The following is a 17126-nucleotide window of genomic DNA, read 5'->3' on the forward strand; positions in this document are numbered from 1 at the left end:
GGGCCCGGCCGAGCGCGCGGCGGCTCCGAGAGCTCCTCTTGGTTGGGCCCGATGGCCCGAGTGACAGAGCTGGGCCGAGCCGGGCCGGGCCGGGCCTTCAGCCGCGGCACCGGCGGCCGGAGCGCCCCGCGGCGCAGGGGCCGGGACGGGCAGGGACGGGCCCCGGGACTGACCCCGGCACCACCGATCGGCCCCCGCGCCTCCCAGCGTGCCGCGCGCCATGCCGGGCTGTGACGTCACTTCCTGCAGTTCAACCGAGGGGCTCCCCTCAGGCCGCCCGTCCGCGCTGAGGCGGCAGCGCCCGCGCCCGCCCGGCCCCCCTGGGCCCTGCCCGGCTCCTCTGGACCCCTGCCCGGCTCCCCTCGGGCCTGCCCGGCTCCCCTCGGCCCCTACCCGGCTCCCCTCGGCCCTGCTCCGCTCCCTTCTGTTCCTCGTCAATAACGGCGACTGATTAGTTTTACAAACAAACGGTGGAGTCGTGGCGCTGGATGTGCAGTAGCTCTGCAACATGCATTCCTGCCTTTCTACAGGTACTCGTGGTCCCTTCTCCCAAGTAACAAGCAATAGGACATGAGGAAATGGCCTTAGGTTGTGCCAGGGGAGGTTTACATTAGATATTAGGAATAATTTTTTTTCCACAGAAAAGATTGTCAGGCACTACTGGAGCAGCATCTCCAGGGAAGTGGTTGAGTCACCATCCTGGAGGTGTTAAAAAAATGTGCAGTTTTGGTGCTGAGGGACATGGTTTAGTGGTGGCCTTGGCAGTGATGGGTTGGACTTTATGATCTTAAAGTTCTTTTCCAACTAAAATGATTCCATAATTCTGAGGGCACATCAAGCAGAAAAGCACTGCTGGGTACCATGTAGCAAACAGGAACAGCACTTGGACAATAATTTCACAGCTGAAAAAGGAACGTTGCTAAACTACCTTTGTAGTCACAACTGATATAACAGGATGAGAAAAATGGTACAGCAGTGTTACTGGTTTAAACCTTGAAATGGCTCCACAGGTAGCACACTCCTGTCCCATCTCCCACCCACCCAGTTTTGGCCCTGGTTCCATTCCTTGAGCTCCCCAGGACATCTCCATCTCTATTGCATTTCTGCCGAAATTCAGGATCAAATTCGAAGCGATCGGTGGAGTGAACGCTTGTGTAGTGATAGCACAAGGTGGCCCCTCCTCTCTTCTCCTCTCCCTGAGCCCTCCTTGATCTGCAGGAGTTACGTTGGTGCTTCTGTGATCTGGCCAGCAGAGGGAAGCAAAAAGATACTTTACAACCAGACTTTTCACAGCCTGCACTCTGCAGGGTTTCTTTTTCAAGTCCAGCCAACACTCACAGTTGCCAAGGGCCTCCTGGGATTTCTGGACGCAGCTTTCGAGCTACTTCCTCTGCTGGTAGAAGGAGGAAGCCCCTGCCCCCCCGCTGGCAGCCTCCTGCTGCCTGGTGACTACGTGGTAACCCCACAGCTCGGAAAGTGAAGTATATTAAGAATTTCTGAAACGTTGTGTACTGGGTATGTAAAGTAGGTAAATCAAGGAAGTATTTGGCATCTTCCCTCTTTCTTCTTCTGCCTTTGGTATTGTCTCTTTCTTCTCCTCCCTTTGATCTCTTCCTCCTTGCTTGTCTCTCCCATCTCAGTGATATCAGGAGTGTATTATCTCAGGATTGAATAACAGCAATCAAGGACGTAAAGGACAAAAGATGAGGGAAAATGATCAAGGCAGAGAAGTTGCTTAAATACCTTCTGTAGGCGCCATCAGTCTGTCTGGTCATCTTCCAGGAGTTCCAGATGACCTGATGCTAAGTTCTGACTAAAAGAGAAGAGGCAGAGTCCTAAGGTAGCTTCACAAAGCACTCCCTTCCCTTTGAGAATTTCCTGCTTGAAGGGCAGAGCAGGCAGGAAGCCAAAACACAAGCTACACAAGGGCTTGGCTGAGTCTTTCTTAAGCTTTATCCCTAGAGAAAAGTTACTGCACCAGGTAGGGGAGGGGAAGCACGAGATCCATTTACACTAGACCATCTGGGGGCTGCTGACTTTCTTCCATCAAAAGCACCTGTGTCAGCAGAGGCCATTTTGGAACACATTCCTTTAGCACGGTAGTCAGGGATAAATGCCAGCACACAAAGTATACCTCTCTTGTAAATTAGGCAGTGTAAAGAGCTTATTTGCCTCTTTTGCTACGTGACCTAGAATACCTGACAGGTGAGCTGACCCACTTTTGTAGCCCTGCCAGTTTACCCCTGTCTTCACACATCCCTACAGGTACCACAAGCTGAACTTCACACAATGTTTCAGGGACTTAACTCACAGCTCAGCACCCCTTGTGTTACCAGAGCATGATTCAGAGGGCACGGAGTGGTGGAGTCACCTTAGCAGGAGGTGCATTTCCAAGGGCATGTAGATGTCTAATCTCCAATTACTTTCAACACCTCTGAGGTGAGGGTGGACATGCCAAACCCTGAGCTGGATGCACTGGATGGGAGAAGGGCTCTGGAGCTGTCTCCCTGACACGTGCTCTCCTGGAAGGTGTTAATCCAGTATTAACTCCCCTTTTTTGGGGCAGGGCTGAGCATGGGACTCCATCCAAGCCTCCGCAGGCTGGTCAGCAGGAGCAGCCAAGCCTGGGCAACACCAGGGAATGGAGCTTGCAGATGCAGTTTTTTATCAGCTGCTTTGGAAACCTGCTGCAATTTTCATAGCCAGTTGTAGCAAACTGAACCAATCTTGCTTTCCTCAGCACAACCTTCTTGTCCGTGGAGCACAGGGTGGGGAACCTCAAGCACGTGGCAGGGCTTCCAGGGCCATGTGGAGATGCAAACTGAAGACCAGAGCAGTGTCTGTTCTGCTTCTACTTGATAAAAACTAGCTAGCTCAGGATCCCTGCCTTCTCCCTGTGGACAAGCCCTCAGACCACATCTTCACAAATCTCTCTCCAAGTTTGGCATTCCAGGAGTATCCCAGAGGGGCTGAACTGAAACACCCTGTAATTCAGAGCAGCTGTGCTGAAATTCCCAGAGTTGCATCCCATACCTCAGCTCTTTTGGTTGGTCCTGAAGCATTTCCCTACAAAGAAAAAATATGTGGAAAAAGATTATTTGTGACCATCTGCTTTATAGCTCAGGTGCCATTTTTATGAGGAAGGCCAGATCCACAAGGATTCCGTGTGCAAATAACAAGAACTGGAGACCTGGGATCCAATTCCCTCCAACACTCTCCCAGTTTTAATGAAAGTGGCTCATATTTGGCTTTCGTTATTTTTAGCACTGTAGCAGCAAAGTTACACTTGTCCATGCATGCAGCAGAAAACAGCTCAGCTGCAGTGGAAAAACAGACTGGTGGAGTGGTTTGCCCATGATCTCACTGTAAATCAACAGCATCTTCTCCAGCAGACAGCACTGCCTGCCCACTCCCAGCTATTCTTCCCTTTAGTCTTCTCTTCTGCAAGACCAAGCAGAGCAGGAGCCTCCGTTCTTCTCCCTTCTGGCTGTTTCTTGAGGGGGAGGGAGTCACTCCTGGGCTGCTGCTCTGTGGCCACCACCACAGGTCCTGTCTGGAGGGTGGTTTTTAATCAACCCTAAGCTTGTCTTACGCAGAGTTCCATTTCCCCACTTTTAACCCTGCCTCTTTCATGCTCCTCCTTGATCCTGCAGCAAACTTCCTTCAGCCTCGTGTCTTTGCATGAGTGGGATAATGCCCAGACTACTCTTGTCTGCTCTCAAATCCACACTGCTTTGTTCTTCAGTCCCCTGCATCTTATCCTCTTTCCCCCACTGTTGTGCCTGTGCTGGTTTTTTTGGGGGGACAACTCATCATTGTCAGAATCCAACTCTCAAGTCACCAGAACAGGAACTAAGTAACTTCAGGTACTTCCAGAACATTTTCCATTGCTAACTGGCAGACCAGACAATGAATGGAGTTCACATAATGGCAGAATGATCTCAAAGACCAGGAACTTCAGCACTTTGCATCCTACATACTGGAATCCTTTCATATTTGTGTTAGTACAAAGTTATTTCTTTCACTTTGTACTGGCCCAGACCTCCCAAATCCCACTTTTTCCCTGGGATTGGCAGAAGTAGGATATGCTACCAAAGACATTCAGCACTTCAAGGGACCATGCCTGAAAAGCTGGAGGTATCATGTACAAAACAGGCAGGTTTTGATTTATTTGGCTCTATAAATAGAATCCCTCCCAATCCTCTTTTTTGAAAAGCCCAGAAAGAGAACAGTCAGGAAGGGTGTGGTGGCTGCACCAAATGCACCCTGCCCACACGCTGAATTAATTAGGTCCAACTCAGATGTTACAGGTGACATTTTAGATTTTTTTATGGCTCCAAGTCTATACAAATTGCCATGTAGGCAGCAGAAAAATTTCATCTCCCTCATAGTCAGAAATACTCAGTTTTCCTTTTAGCTGGAGACTTACATTAAAAGATTATATAATTTTGAAACAATGAAGACACATCAATTAACAATTACTTTGGGGGTGTAAGTGATGACTTGGGAAATGATACAAGAAATACAATAATACTCTCATTTATGCTGCTGGTGCATCTTCAGGTGGAATGTCATCTTTAGTTCTGACCACCATAACTCTAAAAAACAAGGCTACAACAGAAATAGACTCAATTAAGAAAAATAAGATATAAGATCCCAGAATGATTTGGTTTGGAGGGACCTCAAAGATCATGAGAGTCTCAGTAAAGACTGAAAACACTGAAGGTTTAATTTAGAGAGAAGGCAAATAAGGTGGCTTGAAATGTATGTGAGATAATTAAGAAAAATTAAATAGTGAGCTGCTCCCATATAATAAAAAACAGAAGAGTATCATCATAAACTTAAAAATCAATAAATGTAAACTTGAAAGAAGGAAGTAACTGTACAAACTGTTAATTCTCCATTTGTAAACTGGGGTGGTAATTCCCCACAAAAGCTGTTTGGAGCAACAGATATGCAAATAGGAAAATAAAGAATAGTAGTTAATTTGTGGAACTCGCAGCCATAAGCCCAGTAAGAGCAATTGTAAGCATGGTTTAAAAGTTGCTTAGGTACATATTGATATGTATGGACCATTGCTCTGGGCCAGGGTCACTGTTCTCAGAGTTGTCCCTAAAAGAATTGGGATGTTTTGGTCTGTGCTAAGAAATATGCCTCTTTCACAGGGGAAACTTTAACGTTCAACAGCCCCTTGCTAGGAGGGTTGAGAAATTCCCCAGTGCAGCCCCCAGTCAGTGCTGTGCAAGATCTGCAAGGGAGGACAAGGCAGGGGGAGCAGCTCCCCTGTAAGGTTTGTGAAGAGAGGTTTGATGTTCCAGCAGAGATTGGAACCAGCTGTAACCAACTCAGCTGGGGTGCAGCTCTCAGGGCAGCTGCAGCAGCCCAGAGCTTTGTTCCAGGTACCTCACAGAACCACCTTGGTTGGAAAAGACTTTAAAGATCATCGAGTCCAGCCATCAACCTAACACTGACAAGTCCTTAACTAAACCATATCCCTTACTGAGCCTGATGATCTGGAGCTCTGTGCCACTGTGGGCAGCCTGGCTCTAAGATCTGAACAAACAAGCACGAAGGCAGGTCAGGTGCTTGGGCATGATGTGCTGTCTGACCATGCTGAAGGCATAGCCCAAGCTGCTGTGAACCTTGAGCAACTCATCAGTACCCAGGGAGGAAGAAGGAACACATCCCGTGGGACAGCAGCAACCCCAGTCCTTGCCACAGCTCTGGCTTTGATACTGAAAGACCCTGAAGCATCCCCTGAGTTTTCACCCCAGAAACCTGATCTGCATTGCTGGTTATCGGGAGCTTCTGCCAAGCAGCTCGAGGCAGGTGAATGTCTCATCAGTAACAGGTTTTGAGGTTCACCCTCCGAGCAGGGACTCAGGTCTGTGTACGTACCACTGATGTAATTGTCTGTGCCCTTCCACTTGCTGTGGAGCTGTGCCAGTTGGTATCAGCTGAGGACCCAGCCCTCAGGTTCAGTTCCTGAACCTCCTGTGGATTCACCCTTGGGTAAGTCACTTAACTGTTCTGTGCCTGCTGCTCCCCACCCATGCCACGGTGACCAGGCTGCACTGGGGTGTTGTAAGCTTTAATCCACAGGAATTCAGTGTGTGTCCTGAGATATGGAAGACATTAACAAAACACCAAGTGTTATTAACAATTATCAGATAGTTTATAATAATATACACACTGCTAATAGACTTTCCTGTTCCTTCAATGGTGTCTTGCTCTAGCTGCAATTACTTTTGGATTGGTTTGTTATTCTTTAAGGAGAGTTTTTGTCTTTTTCTGCACAGCATGTCTGCAGTGCAGCCAATTCCTAGCAAGCTGTGCCCTTTCAAACTGCTCCTTGATGCTAGATCCAGCCACTGTGTGGTGAGGCAGAGCTTGTTGACTCTAATATTTGATGACTTTGCACAGGTGTTGAAGACAGAGTGCAGACAACACAATGTAATAAGCTTAATAAGCTGCCACTCATCAGCTGAGACATCTTAACGAGCTGCATGCATGTTCTTGAGGCTATTCAAGCTTTTGTAAAGTAATTTGATATAGTTTAAACATCAGCAAAGGTGTTTAAAAAAAACCCACCAACAACAAAAACCCAACATGTCTTACCTCACAATCTGGGTGTGCAAGGAGCACATGCAGAGAGTCACTGAGTCTCAGCTGACATGGAGTAATCGTGTTCACTCACACAACCCATACACCAAGACTATGAACTTTCTTATAATGACTCACTCCAACTGAGTATCTGCCCCGGCATGTTCTAAGTTGATTAAACTAGTTTGCAGGCCATAATTATTTTCTCTATCATACTCTAATGGATTCACATCATATTATTTTTAACATTGTAAGAATTTGCTCCTGGGAACGGCCTTCTTGAATTAATCACTGACTCATGATTTACTGTAGGAGATAATATCTAACCTACAAGATGCAGAACAGGAAACTATCTATTTAAAAGATGGCAGAGTCTGATAATTTATGACTATAGACAAAGAGACATTTGAGAAGATAAAAGAAGGGCAGACCCTGCAGTCTTTACATGGTCACTGCTCTCACTTGGGCAGAAGGAAACTTTTGTCTGTTAACTGGAGGATCTGCTTTTGAGGCAGTGACAGCTGAAATATGATGAATATTTGAGGGGAAAAAAATGGGTGAGAAAAAGAAAACGGTGTCCTGAGCTGTCCTCAAGGCTCTGGGACCAAACCCTGTATTAAAATAAGCCAGTTAAAGATCATGACTATTCTAGGCACTGCCTACAGCTGGATCATTAGAACCTCTCACAATGGAGACCCCTGGATTTTAAATGTGGGGTTTCATTTGTTGGTGATTACTCACAGGTGAAGTCAATTCCAAGGCATTCAAAAGCCCTTTTTTCTTTTTCTGCACCAGACCTCTATGGATTTCTGCAAGCAAAGCAACACCACTTCTAGCCAAGCAGTGTTTATGTCCTAAACCACAATAGGATGACATTTGGAAAAATTAGGAAAATGGCCTCCATGTAACTGAGCCTTGAGCTGGGAGGAGAGACCATTACTGGTGATGTTGGTTCTGGCTCTCCAGGGTGCAGAGCTCCAGTGGACACCAATTCAGGTCACTCAGAGCTCCTTGAGGCATGTCACATTTAAGCAGGTGTCCAGACATTACTGAGTCTCCCTTCCAAGAGGTCCCCTTGTCTCTCTGCTTAGACAACCATCCAGAAACCATCCTGACGCTGTTCAGTAGCCATAAGGAATCACTAGAATGTTCCCACAACTCAGTGTTTAATGCTAGAGGCTTCAGGAGAAGCCACATTAGTGGATAATGGACCAAGCTCCACAGTGCTCTAGCTGCACAAGAAGTCTGTTCCTGGCCCAGTGCCTGGTGAGGTTTGAGACCTGGAGTATGAGGACACATAGCTTTGTAGCTTATCTTACAAGTTATACCATGAGTGAGTTCTCCTCTTGTTTGATGCTTTAAAATTGCTAATGTCTCTGGTTGTTGTGCTCAGGACAAAGTTTAGTGTTGCCTTATCAGTGTCCCTCGAAATTTACCTCTGCCCAGGACAGCACTTTTTAAACCCAGAAGTGATTTCCCCACAGTCCAGTTATACCGGTTCCTTTTCCTCCTGTCACATTCCCTGCCTGCTGCACTCTCTTTGCTCAGTGCCACCGTTGTGGCCTTGCTTGGTATTTACATCCCTTTCCTGTTTGTTTTGTAGGTCACTAACACATCAACAATTCCCTCACCACTGTGTCTCCCAAGGCTATAACATCTTGCTGCCAGACACAGCCCTCCCACCTAACAAGGATGGATGGATTTACTCCAGAGCCTGCAACCTGCCAGCCACTAAACCTACCAGGGAAGCAAAGAAAACTCCTTTCAGGTAAGTCCAGCCTGGAAAACACACCACTTTGGCGGGACATACGGAAATACCAAGCAGGAGAGTGATCCCACAGTGTCCCACTATACTGGCCCAATGTGGCCAGCTGTTGCCCCAGGTTTGCTGGAGCTCACCCAGAGGGGGAAGTGTCACAGTGCTGCCTTGGAGGGAGTGTGGGCTGGTCACAGCCTGGAGCATGTCAGGGACCTGGATCAGAGGATCTCTCAGACATTTACAAACAGTAATTAAATACTGCACCACCCTTATGATGTAGGGGTAATTTCTTATCCCCCACTGTACAGAGCAAGAAGCCAAAGCACACATGACCTGGAAAAAATTCCTGCACATCCCTGGCAGAGGCTTTAAGCACTGGGCTGTGTTCCTTCTGCATTGCCAGGGCCTAAATTCATCCCCAGAGGAGCACACTGGGCATAACAAGCCAAATCTGGGAATCACTGTGAGGGATGCTTGTGGTTGCACAGCAGCTCAAGGAGCCTTGTGGGTAAACCAGGTTATTTCCTCAGCCCCTGCTAAGGCTGGGAATTAAAGCTGGAAAGAGGTTTGTAAAACTTCACTTCCTTCAAGCCAGAACTGCCATTCCCATATATTCCATCCTACAGCTTGTTTCAAAGAGATTAAAAGGCACAAAAGGAAACTGTCTTCTCCCAAGCCCTCCTCCCCCTTATGAGAAGACAAATAAATCTGCCTATCAGCAAATTGTTCAAGTAAATTTATTGCCACCATGCAGTGACGTTGCCTGGCCTAAGATTAAGATCAACAATAAATTCCTGACCGTGGAAAAGAATGAGAACATGAGAAAGCCCAGGGCTCTCCTTACCCAACAGCTGTATCTTTACTACATCTCTCAGCACTTGTCTCTTAAAACAGGGGTTTTGTAGAAAGAGTGGGAAGCTGGAAGGGAAGCAATGCCAGGGGGCACTGGATGAGGACACAGGGCTAGAGGAAAGGGCAAATTAAATATGTGGAGAGAATATCAGAAAACAAAACCACTCCCCACCCAACTGCTGGGGTTAGAGCCTGTTCCCTCTCCCGTTTCAGTCAGTGGAGAGAATGGGAGGAGCTGCGTTGGTTTCAGTGCTATCTTGCAGTGCAGTGTTGAGCAGCCAGGTCTCTGCAGGGGCTGCACCACTGGCAAGTCTTTGTATTTTACAATAAATAAAGCAGGCTGGCTCTGGCATTGCAATTGGAGCCTTTTTTCCCCAGATCATTGCCCAAAGATTTTGGCTTAGGAGGATAAAGCATCCACCTCCCAAGGCACTTAACAGAAACCACAGCTTGGATTTCCAGACATAAAACCCCATCGGGGGGGACAAGTTCCTCACAAAATCACAGGCACAAATTCTGCTGAACTCTCTCTGCTCCAGCCATCCCACCTTGTAAAGACCCTGGTTTCCTTGGGCATAGGACCTTATGGATCACAAAGGGTCTCCACAGCAGGACTGCTGAAGTGATGTGTTTGCCCTAAACACAGGGAGCAGATCATAAGAAAGGTTCCCTGGACCAGGTAAAGGTAAGAGTTATTCTGAAGTATTTCTCACTGATAGAGATAGCAAAACACAAATGTGACTAAAACAGCACAACTGCCTCCTGAGCAGGCAAAAAACCCCCAAAAATCCAGCACAGAAATTAGGAGAGCACCACTGCAAAGGCATGTGGACATCTGGGGACACACACACACCGTTCTGAAAAGCACTTACATTGGTAGCACAAGGCATGTAAGAGCTTTTGTGAATGGGAGACAGTAGGTTTATGATGAGCACCGAGGGTCTAGATTCTTAGAAGGTGAGAGCACGGTATCTCCTGACACCTTTAGATGGTCTAACATCACTGCCAATCTGGGCTGAGTGGTCTCCAAAGGGTCACTCAGCAGCAGCGTGGCAGGAGCAGCACTAGCTCTCTGACTGCCAGCTCCTTATCCAACTTGTTCATCCATATTTTACAATATTATTTTTAAAGGCAAGATTGAAAAAAGCCTGTTTGCTATGTCAAGGCCATTAAAGTATCCCTGACTGTCAGTGGTTGGACAAACAGGTTCTGTGAGTTCTGGTGCGTGTGTAAAACTGTCACAGGATTCTGGCTGTTGGTACAACAGACATTTCACCTGCAATGTTCTTCTGTTTGACTGGAAGTCATGAGCACTTGCAGGGACAGAGGAGAAGACAAACACTATAGTATGTCTTCTCCCAGTAGAGAAAGTCTCCCTGGCCAGCTGGAGAGCTGCATGATGGAGCACTGTCTTCTTGGCTGTCCTGTCTTCCACTGGCTTCACCAGAGTTTTCCTGACAAAAAGCTGAGGAAAATGGAGACGAAACACACCCTGCAGCTTGTAAGCAGGAAAAGCCTGGTGAGAAGGGACCCACCCTCAGTGAGGAGGGGGTTAAACACTCCCCGACTTACACACCTGCCACCAGGCCCTCCAGCCAGGGCCAGTCACCACTGCTGTTGTTCCTCAATAGCAAAGCAACAGCTCACACAAGGAACTGTGATGAATGTTGACCCTCTGACATTGGCATTGATATGAGAGAGGCTGCTGCAGGGACAAGGCTTGTTGCAATGACAAACACCGCTGCAGTCCTCTTGTGCTGAGCGGTTCTTTCCTGCAGGGATAGGGAGCTGTCAGGGGGTGGAGGCAGAGCTCAGCTCAGCCTGGGCGGATCCTGTCCCTCAGTGCCCGTTGGCTAATTGATGCCAGGCTCAAGTAACATTATTTTTTCAGTTAGTCATTTTCCTTGCCCTGTTTATTTCACCGAGGATTCTTAATTCCTCCTGGGAGGTCACTGAGGGCTGGAAGAGCAGTCACGAGCAACAGTGCTGTTATTTCTTCTCCTCTGGCTTTGATCCTCTCCAATACCTGACCCAGCACTAGGGCACCTCCAAACACAACATGTGGGTGTCCTAACATAACACAGGATGCTGTTTTTCCCTCTAGCTATAGAGGAAAACCATGGAGAACCACACCACGCACTGAGATCCTCAGCTGCTTAGTTGATGATGCAAGGAATGAATAAGCATGAATAAAGACACAGAAACTGGGTGTTATTTGTAAAGTGAGGAGCAGAACCCCCGCCCAGCACTGGGGATACCAGAGCTCTTGCACAACTCAGCTCACAACCTGCTGCGTTTCTCTTTTTTCATTCATCCCTGTCTTGGCAGGTGCTTATTCAGCCAGAGCACTTGGGAAGCAATTCCTCCATTTACAGCCATGGGAGGAAGCAGCTCCCAGGCCTGTGAGCAGCAAGAACCAGGAGACCAGAGCAGGGATCCTCCAACAGGACCGTGTCAAACCCTGCAGAGCACACACTGCCTGACAGGGAGCAGCCCTGTCCCCAGGTGGCTCACCCACAGCTCATAAGCAGTACTTGGTGCTGTACATTAGATGATCATTAGCTAAAGCTGGTTTGAAAGCTTCCAGTTTTGTAGGTGTTGATTTACTACAATCAATGGGGACTGCAAAAAAACTCCTCAACATTTTCAGCAAAAAACAGGTCCCTAGGAGACATTACCCTGCTGAGCAGTCCCTTCTTATCAGGGTAGGAATACCTGAGGAGAGCAGTTGTGGGCAAATCCTGCCCCTCTGAGCACCACCCTCGCTGAGAGGATGGATGTTGGCTCTGCCACACAGCACAGGCCTTGGCACAGGGCAGCAGGACACGTGTCACCTCCCTGTGTACCCTGACACTGCCTGGCACACTTTACACACCAGTTGACTTGAGCCTTTCTAACTGGAGTCAGCACAAACCAGCTGCTGACTGCTCAGAGCAGCCAGGGCTGCAGAGGAAGCTGCTCTCATTTGTCACGATGAACCCTTTGCAAAACACAAGCAGCTTCATACTTTCACACGACCTTTGTTGGCTCAGGGGTGAATCGCCTTCATCGCTCCTATCTTAATCTTCAAAAGGAACTGGTGGGCTCCGGGCAAAGAGTCAAGAATGCTCTCACATATTTGGGAGCTCTGCTTTACGCAACCTCTCCTGCAACTCGCCTTTGCTGGAAGGGATGAACGATACTCAGCCAGTCAGCAAAACACCCACCCTGGGCAGGGGGCGGTGCCAGAGCCTGCTGTGAGCCAACCCGCCTGTCCCTGCACACTACAGAGTCGCTGTGGTACAAGCCCGAGAGCGCCAGAACCTGCAGGGAAGGGCCTGGTTCTCTGCTTCCATCCTATCAACAGAAAGTGGGGGGAGTCACTTGCACTGTGCAGACACACGTGGCTGCAGCCAGGGCAGTTCTCACCCAGCAAAACTTAGGATGGGTTCACAGCCAGGGTGGAATGGAGCACTGTAAAACCCAACCAAATCCATCACTGCTCTGCTGGGAACCTAAAAGTGCCAGTGACATAAATTCTGCTGTTGTAAACCAAGAGTAACACTGCTGGAGTCAATGGAGCTAGACTGGTGTGATGGAGAGGAGAATAAGCTGGGTAGTGCTGTGTTTGCACTGGTAGGAGATTACCCCAAAACCAGACCTTTGGAACAACCCACTGAGGGTTGAGAGGTCACCAGAGCCCCAACAGTGCACAAAAGCCCCACAGTTGGCTGCAGCCCTCCCAGCCCTGTCCTGTCTGGCAGAACAAGCAGCCTCAGCTCCCAGAGGTTCCCGCAAGGCCTCTGCCAGGGCCAGGCAGCTCACAGGGAGAGCACCAGTCCCCTGCACAGAGCTGGAGAAAGTCCTTGGGTACCACAGCTCTATCCATCTGCTGTTTGTACCCATTCCTTGTCTCCAGGCCTCTCTGGTGCTGTGGAGAGCACAGGGCTCTCCCTAATCCACCCACCCCCTTTGTCTGAGGGGCTGGGTGCTCCCTCTCCCACAGGCAGTGAGAAACCTCTGAGCTTACCTGAGCAGCCAGAGCTTGTCCCTGTGGCCGGGCAGGATCCCATCACCCTCCCCAGGAGCAACCCCATGGAGGGGGTGCTGGCCAGGTGCCCTGGGCCTGGAGTCCTCTTGCAGAGCCCCTGTGTCTCCCTGACACAGCAGGGCTGCCAGGGGACTTGTGGGGGTCACAGCCATCAGCACCAAGCCTTTGGGGGGTTTCTTGGGGGACCTGTTTGCAACTGGAGCTGGGATTCTGCTATGGCAAGAGCATAGGCACCAAGGCTGCATCCAAGAAATCCTGCTGAAGAAGGAGTTTCCCAGATGAAGGAGTGCAGAGTGCTGGGAGAGATCATCAAGGGATGATAAGCCTTCAAAATTATCTGAGCCTCATCTTAGAGGCCCTCCTCAGTGTGATAACAACACTTAAGTCATCAAAAATTCAGCAGCCTGATGAGTTTCAGCATTTCAAAACCCCTTTCTTAGTGGGAGCAGAGCTGCTCTCTCTTCCCCAGCCATGAGACTCAGGTCCACCTCCCTTTGACATGGACAGGAAAAGCAGAGGATGAAGGAGAGGAAAGAGGAAAGTCTCCAGTTTTCACTAGTCAAAGGATTAATGAGAAAACACAGGGCTCCCCTTGTGATTTTTTTTACCTAAACGGGAAGCAGCTGCAGAGGGTTTCAGCACAGGGTGGAGGTTGAGAGGTACCAGGTGTGAGGAGTTCAGCCAACTGGGGCAGCAGAGGAAGTGGGGGGCACAGCTGACACCATCTCACCAGGACAGGGCTGAGCTGCCCCCCCTGCCAGCAGCAGGAAACCAGAGCATTTCTTTTTGACTTGTGTAAAATTTCGCCAAATCTGTGTCATGGCTGGAGAGCCAGTTCCTAACAGACAAACTCCTCGTGCTGTTCAACACGCTGTGGTGCAAAACCAACCCTGAGGCCTTTCTGTGCCTCTGGGGTCACCTCCCTGCCCTGGCTCCAACTCCAGAGCTGGGTGAAAACAGTTCACTTTCCATCTTTCAACCTTTATTACTACAGAATATCTAAAACAACAAAACCAACAACACAGCTACAAAAGGAGTTCACAGAGAAATGTGAAGCAGCCTGTGTTTGAAATGCTCTGTGTCACCGTACTGAGTCAAATATAAAACAATGCATATTTATACATATATAAAATATAAAAGGAACAATACATCAGAAATGTATAAACAAGGGCTATGGAGGCCTTGGTGGTATTTACAATCAGAGCTGTGGCAGGGCAGGGGGATGGGAGCAACCAGTGTCCGTTCAACAGTGAGTTTTAAAGGCATCTTGTGAAAGTCTCTGTGGACAGAGAGAAGCTCAGAGCTGAGCTCAGCCCTGCTGGAAATGGCTTGAAGGTTCTGCATGACTGAAGGTTTGGGAGCCAGCCAAAGCCACGGGCCAAGGCAAACAGTGAGCAGAGGCTCCCCTGACAGCTCTGGTCGTGGAGCTGCACGTTCCCAGCTGTGAAACTGAAGGTCAGGCCCATCGCCAGAAGGGAATAAAATAATAAAATAAAATAATAATAATAAAAAATAATAATAATAATAAACTCAGAGAGAAGTTCCACGTTCACATCGATATCAGATCTTCCAAGCAGCCCCCGGGGCCGAGGCTCTCCCCAGAGGCCGTGAATTCAAGTAAAGGCAACAAGGTGAGGCTGAGCTCTGCTGGCTCCAACTTGCCAGCTTGGAGAGAAGTCCCAGTAAGTGCTGCCTGCGGCTCCTTATAGCTCCTTGAGGATGATCTGGAACTTGTCCTCTGCTTCCACCATGTCCAGGAGAAAGGCCATGTGGTTGCTGTAGTGCTGGATGATGTTGTTGTCCATGTTCACCAGGATCCTACAGGAGAGGGAGAACGGCTGGGTCAGAGGCAGCTCATTGAAAGGTTTGTGGAGCAGCTTTGTCAGGAGGGCTGGACATTATGGCACACTCAGGATTCCCAGCTGTGAACTGGGAATAACGTCCGTGACAAAGCCTGGTGGCACAGGGGTGGCCGTCTCCAACAGGAACACAAAATTCCCACTAAAAATTTCCCTTCCTGCCTGTTACTGGTCAGCGCCGCGTTGCAGCCGCACCCCAGGAGCCACAGCCCTGGGCAGGCACACGAGGGCACCAGTGTCCACCCTACCCAATCGGAGGGGCTCCGCCGGGATTAATTAATTAAAGCCCTGACACAACACAAAGGAACATCCCACAGAGCTTTTCACAATTCTGCCCTCAAGGTGCCCAGCGTTTGCTGCACAGGCAGATTCATCTGGATTACGGCGGGGTGTGAATCTAGGGCAGAACTGCTCACTCCTCACTTCTTGCTGGGGTGCTTTTAGGGGTGCAGAATTCTGAACGAGCTGAGGCTGCTGTGGGAGCAGCTGGAAGTGGTTTGGAATAAGACAGAACAACCTCCCGTGCAGACGTGCCCTGAGAGGTGCTTGGGAGCCCTTTCCACGAGGAGCACCTGCAGACAGCCCAGCCCAGCCGCTGGCAAATCCCTCCCCGTGCTTCAGGACACCCCTCCAGCCCTGCTGCAGATCCCGCAGCTCCTCTGAGCTGGAATCAATTACACGGAGACACGGGGAGAAGGAAACATTTCCATTTAAACCTGAGGCTGCAGTTCTGTGCCAGGCAAGAGCCCCTCATTATTGTCATGGCAGGAACGGGGCAGCTTTGCATCACCCCAGAAATCAGCTGGGAAATTTGTAACCCTTTGGAGGAAACAAAGAAAGCAAATTATCTTTCTCTGCAGAAAGCACATCCCCTCCAGGTTCCTGCTGGGTCACAAATGGGGCAAAGCATTAATTGTGCAATGCTCCACAAGCCAAGATGAAAAAGAATAAAAAGAAGAGGCTGAGCATCTGAACAAATCCAACAGTTTAACAAGCACAAACACGGGGCCCTGGTGTCCCTCAGGGAATGTCTTGGAGGTCAGGGCAGCCACTCTGGGCTGCAGTGCCTGGTTCCTGGCTCCTGCCCGTTGATCTCAGCAGGGCAGGCTCATCACAGCCCCGGCCCAGCCTGCCCAGATTTCAGAGGGGAAGGTTGGAGCTCTCCCCTCGTGTCCACTCTGCTCTGGTCTTGTGACAGAGAAGCCCCAGCTGCTCTGGCTCTCTTAGTGCGGGAAGCCCAAGAAGTCACCTGTGTCTCTCACTGCCTTCCTTCCATCTGATTTCTCAACCACAAAAGACTCAAGGGAGTGTTGATTAGGAATCCAAGCCCTGTATTGTTTTTCTAGACCAAACCTCACCAAGATACGAAATTACTTATTATTGTTCTTGAGTCACCCTGAGACTCAGTTCATCTGAATGAGCTCATCCCTCTGAGGAGGCCCAGGGCTGACAGTAGGTCCTCACCTGCTGTAAATCCAGGTAGTACCACTGAGCTTCACTGGTTTACACCAGATGAAGATCTGAGCCCCAAGCTGTAATTACCAAGAGAGGATTGTTTAGGGTGGAGCAATAGGACAAAATTATTCAAAGGAAAATTAAATCTGGGGGAGCAGGAAACAGTGTCTGACCCTGCCACTGAACAGACTGGAGAAAATCACCCTTCAGCAGTACCCTGTGGCATCAGGCATGTCCAGCCATCATTACATTAGCTGTCAAAGTTTGTATTTTTTTCAATCTAATTTCCAGCTGTTGCCTGTTCATTAGATACCTTTTTGCTCCTCCATTTTGGGGAGGGACAGCTGCCTGCTTTCCCTCCCAGTCGGTATTAAACAACACTCACTACTTATCAGATCAAGTAATGAACAAAACCAAAGCACAGCAGGGTAGAGGTGGCCTGTCCCCTGCAGCAGTGCCATTTCCTGGTCCACCTGCAGACTCATCAGTGCTGGGATCTCTCTTGCTGCAGATGTTCACAGTCAGCTGCTCAGAGAGCCTGAGAAGAGCTGTTGTCTGATGACAGCCT

At 49.1% G+C, this 17126-nt stretch overlaps 1 protein-coding gene and 1 long non-coding RNA gene across 4 annotated transcripts in view; one reads left to right on the forward strand and one right to left on the reverse strand.

Moving 5' to 3' along the window:
* Positions 1-13289, forward strand: part of LOC127393293 (uncharacterized) — a 29641-nt gene extending 16352 nt beyond the window's left edge. Inside the window, exons 1-4 of one of the 3 annotated variants that reach the window (XR_007891429.1) lie at positions 418-530; positions 8207-8371; positions 9754-9899; positions 11543-13289. This is a non-coding gene — a long non-coding RNA (uncharacterized LOC127393293). Of the gene's footprint in view, positions 1-417; positions 531-8206; positions 8372-9753; positions 9900-10579; positions 11082-11542 lie in introns of those variants that run through there. The other 2 variants (XR_007891430.1, XR_007891431.1) reach the window with 2 other exon arrangements.
* Positions 13290-14225: 936 nt separating this feature from the next.
* Positions 14226-17126, reverse strand: part of GRHL3 (grainyhead like transcription factor 3) — a 28992-nt gene continuing 26091 nt past the window's right edge. Inside the window, exon 17 of the mRNA XM_051638239.1 lies at positions 14226-15062. Coding sequence (XP_051494199.1) covers positions 14948-15062 — 115 coding nt within the window. The 3' untranslated portion in view covers positions 14226-14947. The remainder of the gene's footprint in view (positions 15063-17126) is intronic.

Source organism: Apus apus, chromosome 21 (assembly GCF_020740795.1).
Source record: "Apus apus isolate bApuApu2 chromosome 21, bApuApu2.pri.cur, whole genome shotgun sequence".
NCBI lineage: Eukaryota > Metazoa > Chordata > Aves > Apodiformes > Apodidae > Apus > Apus apus.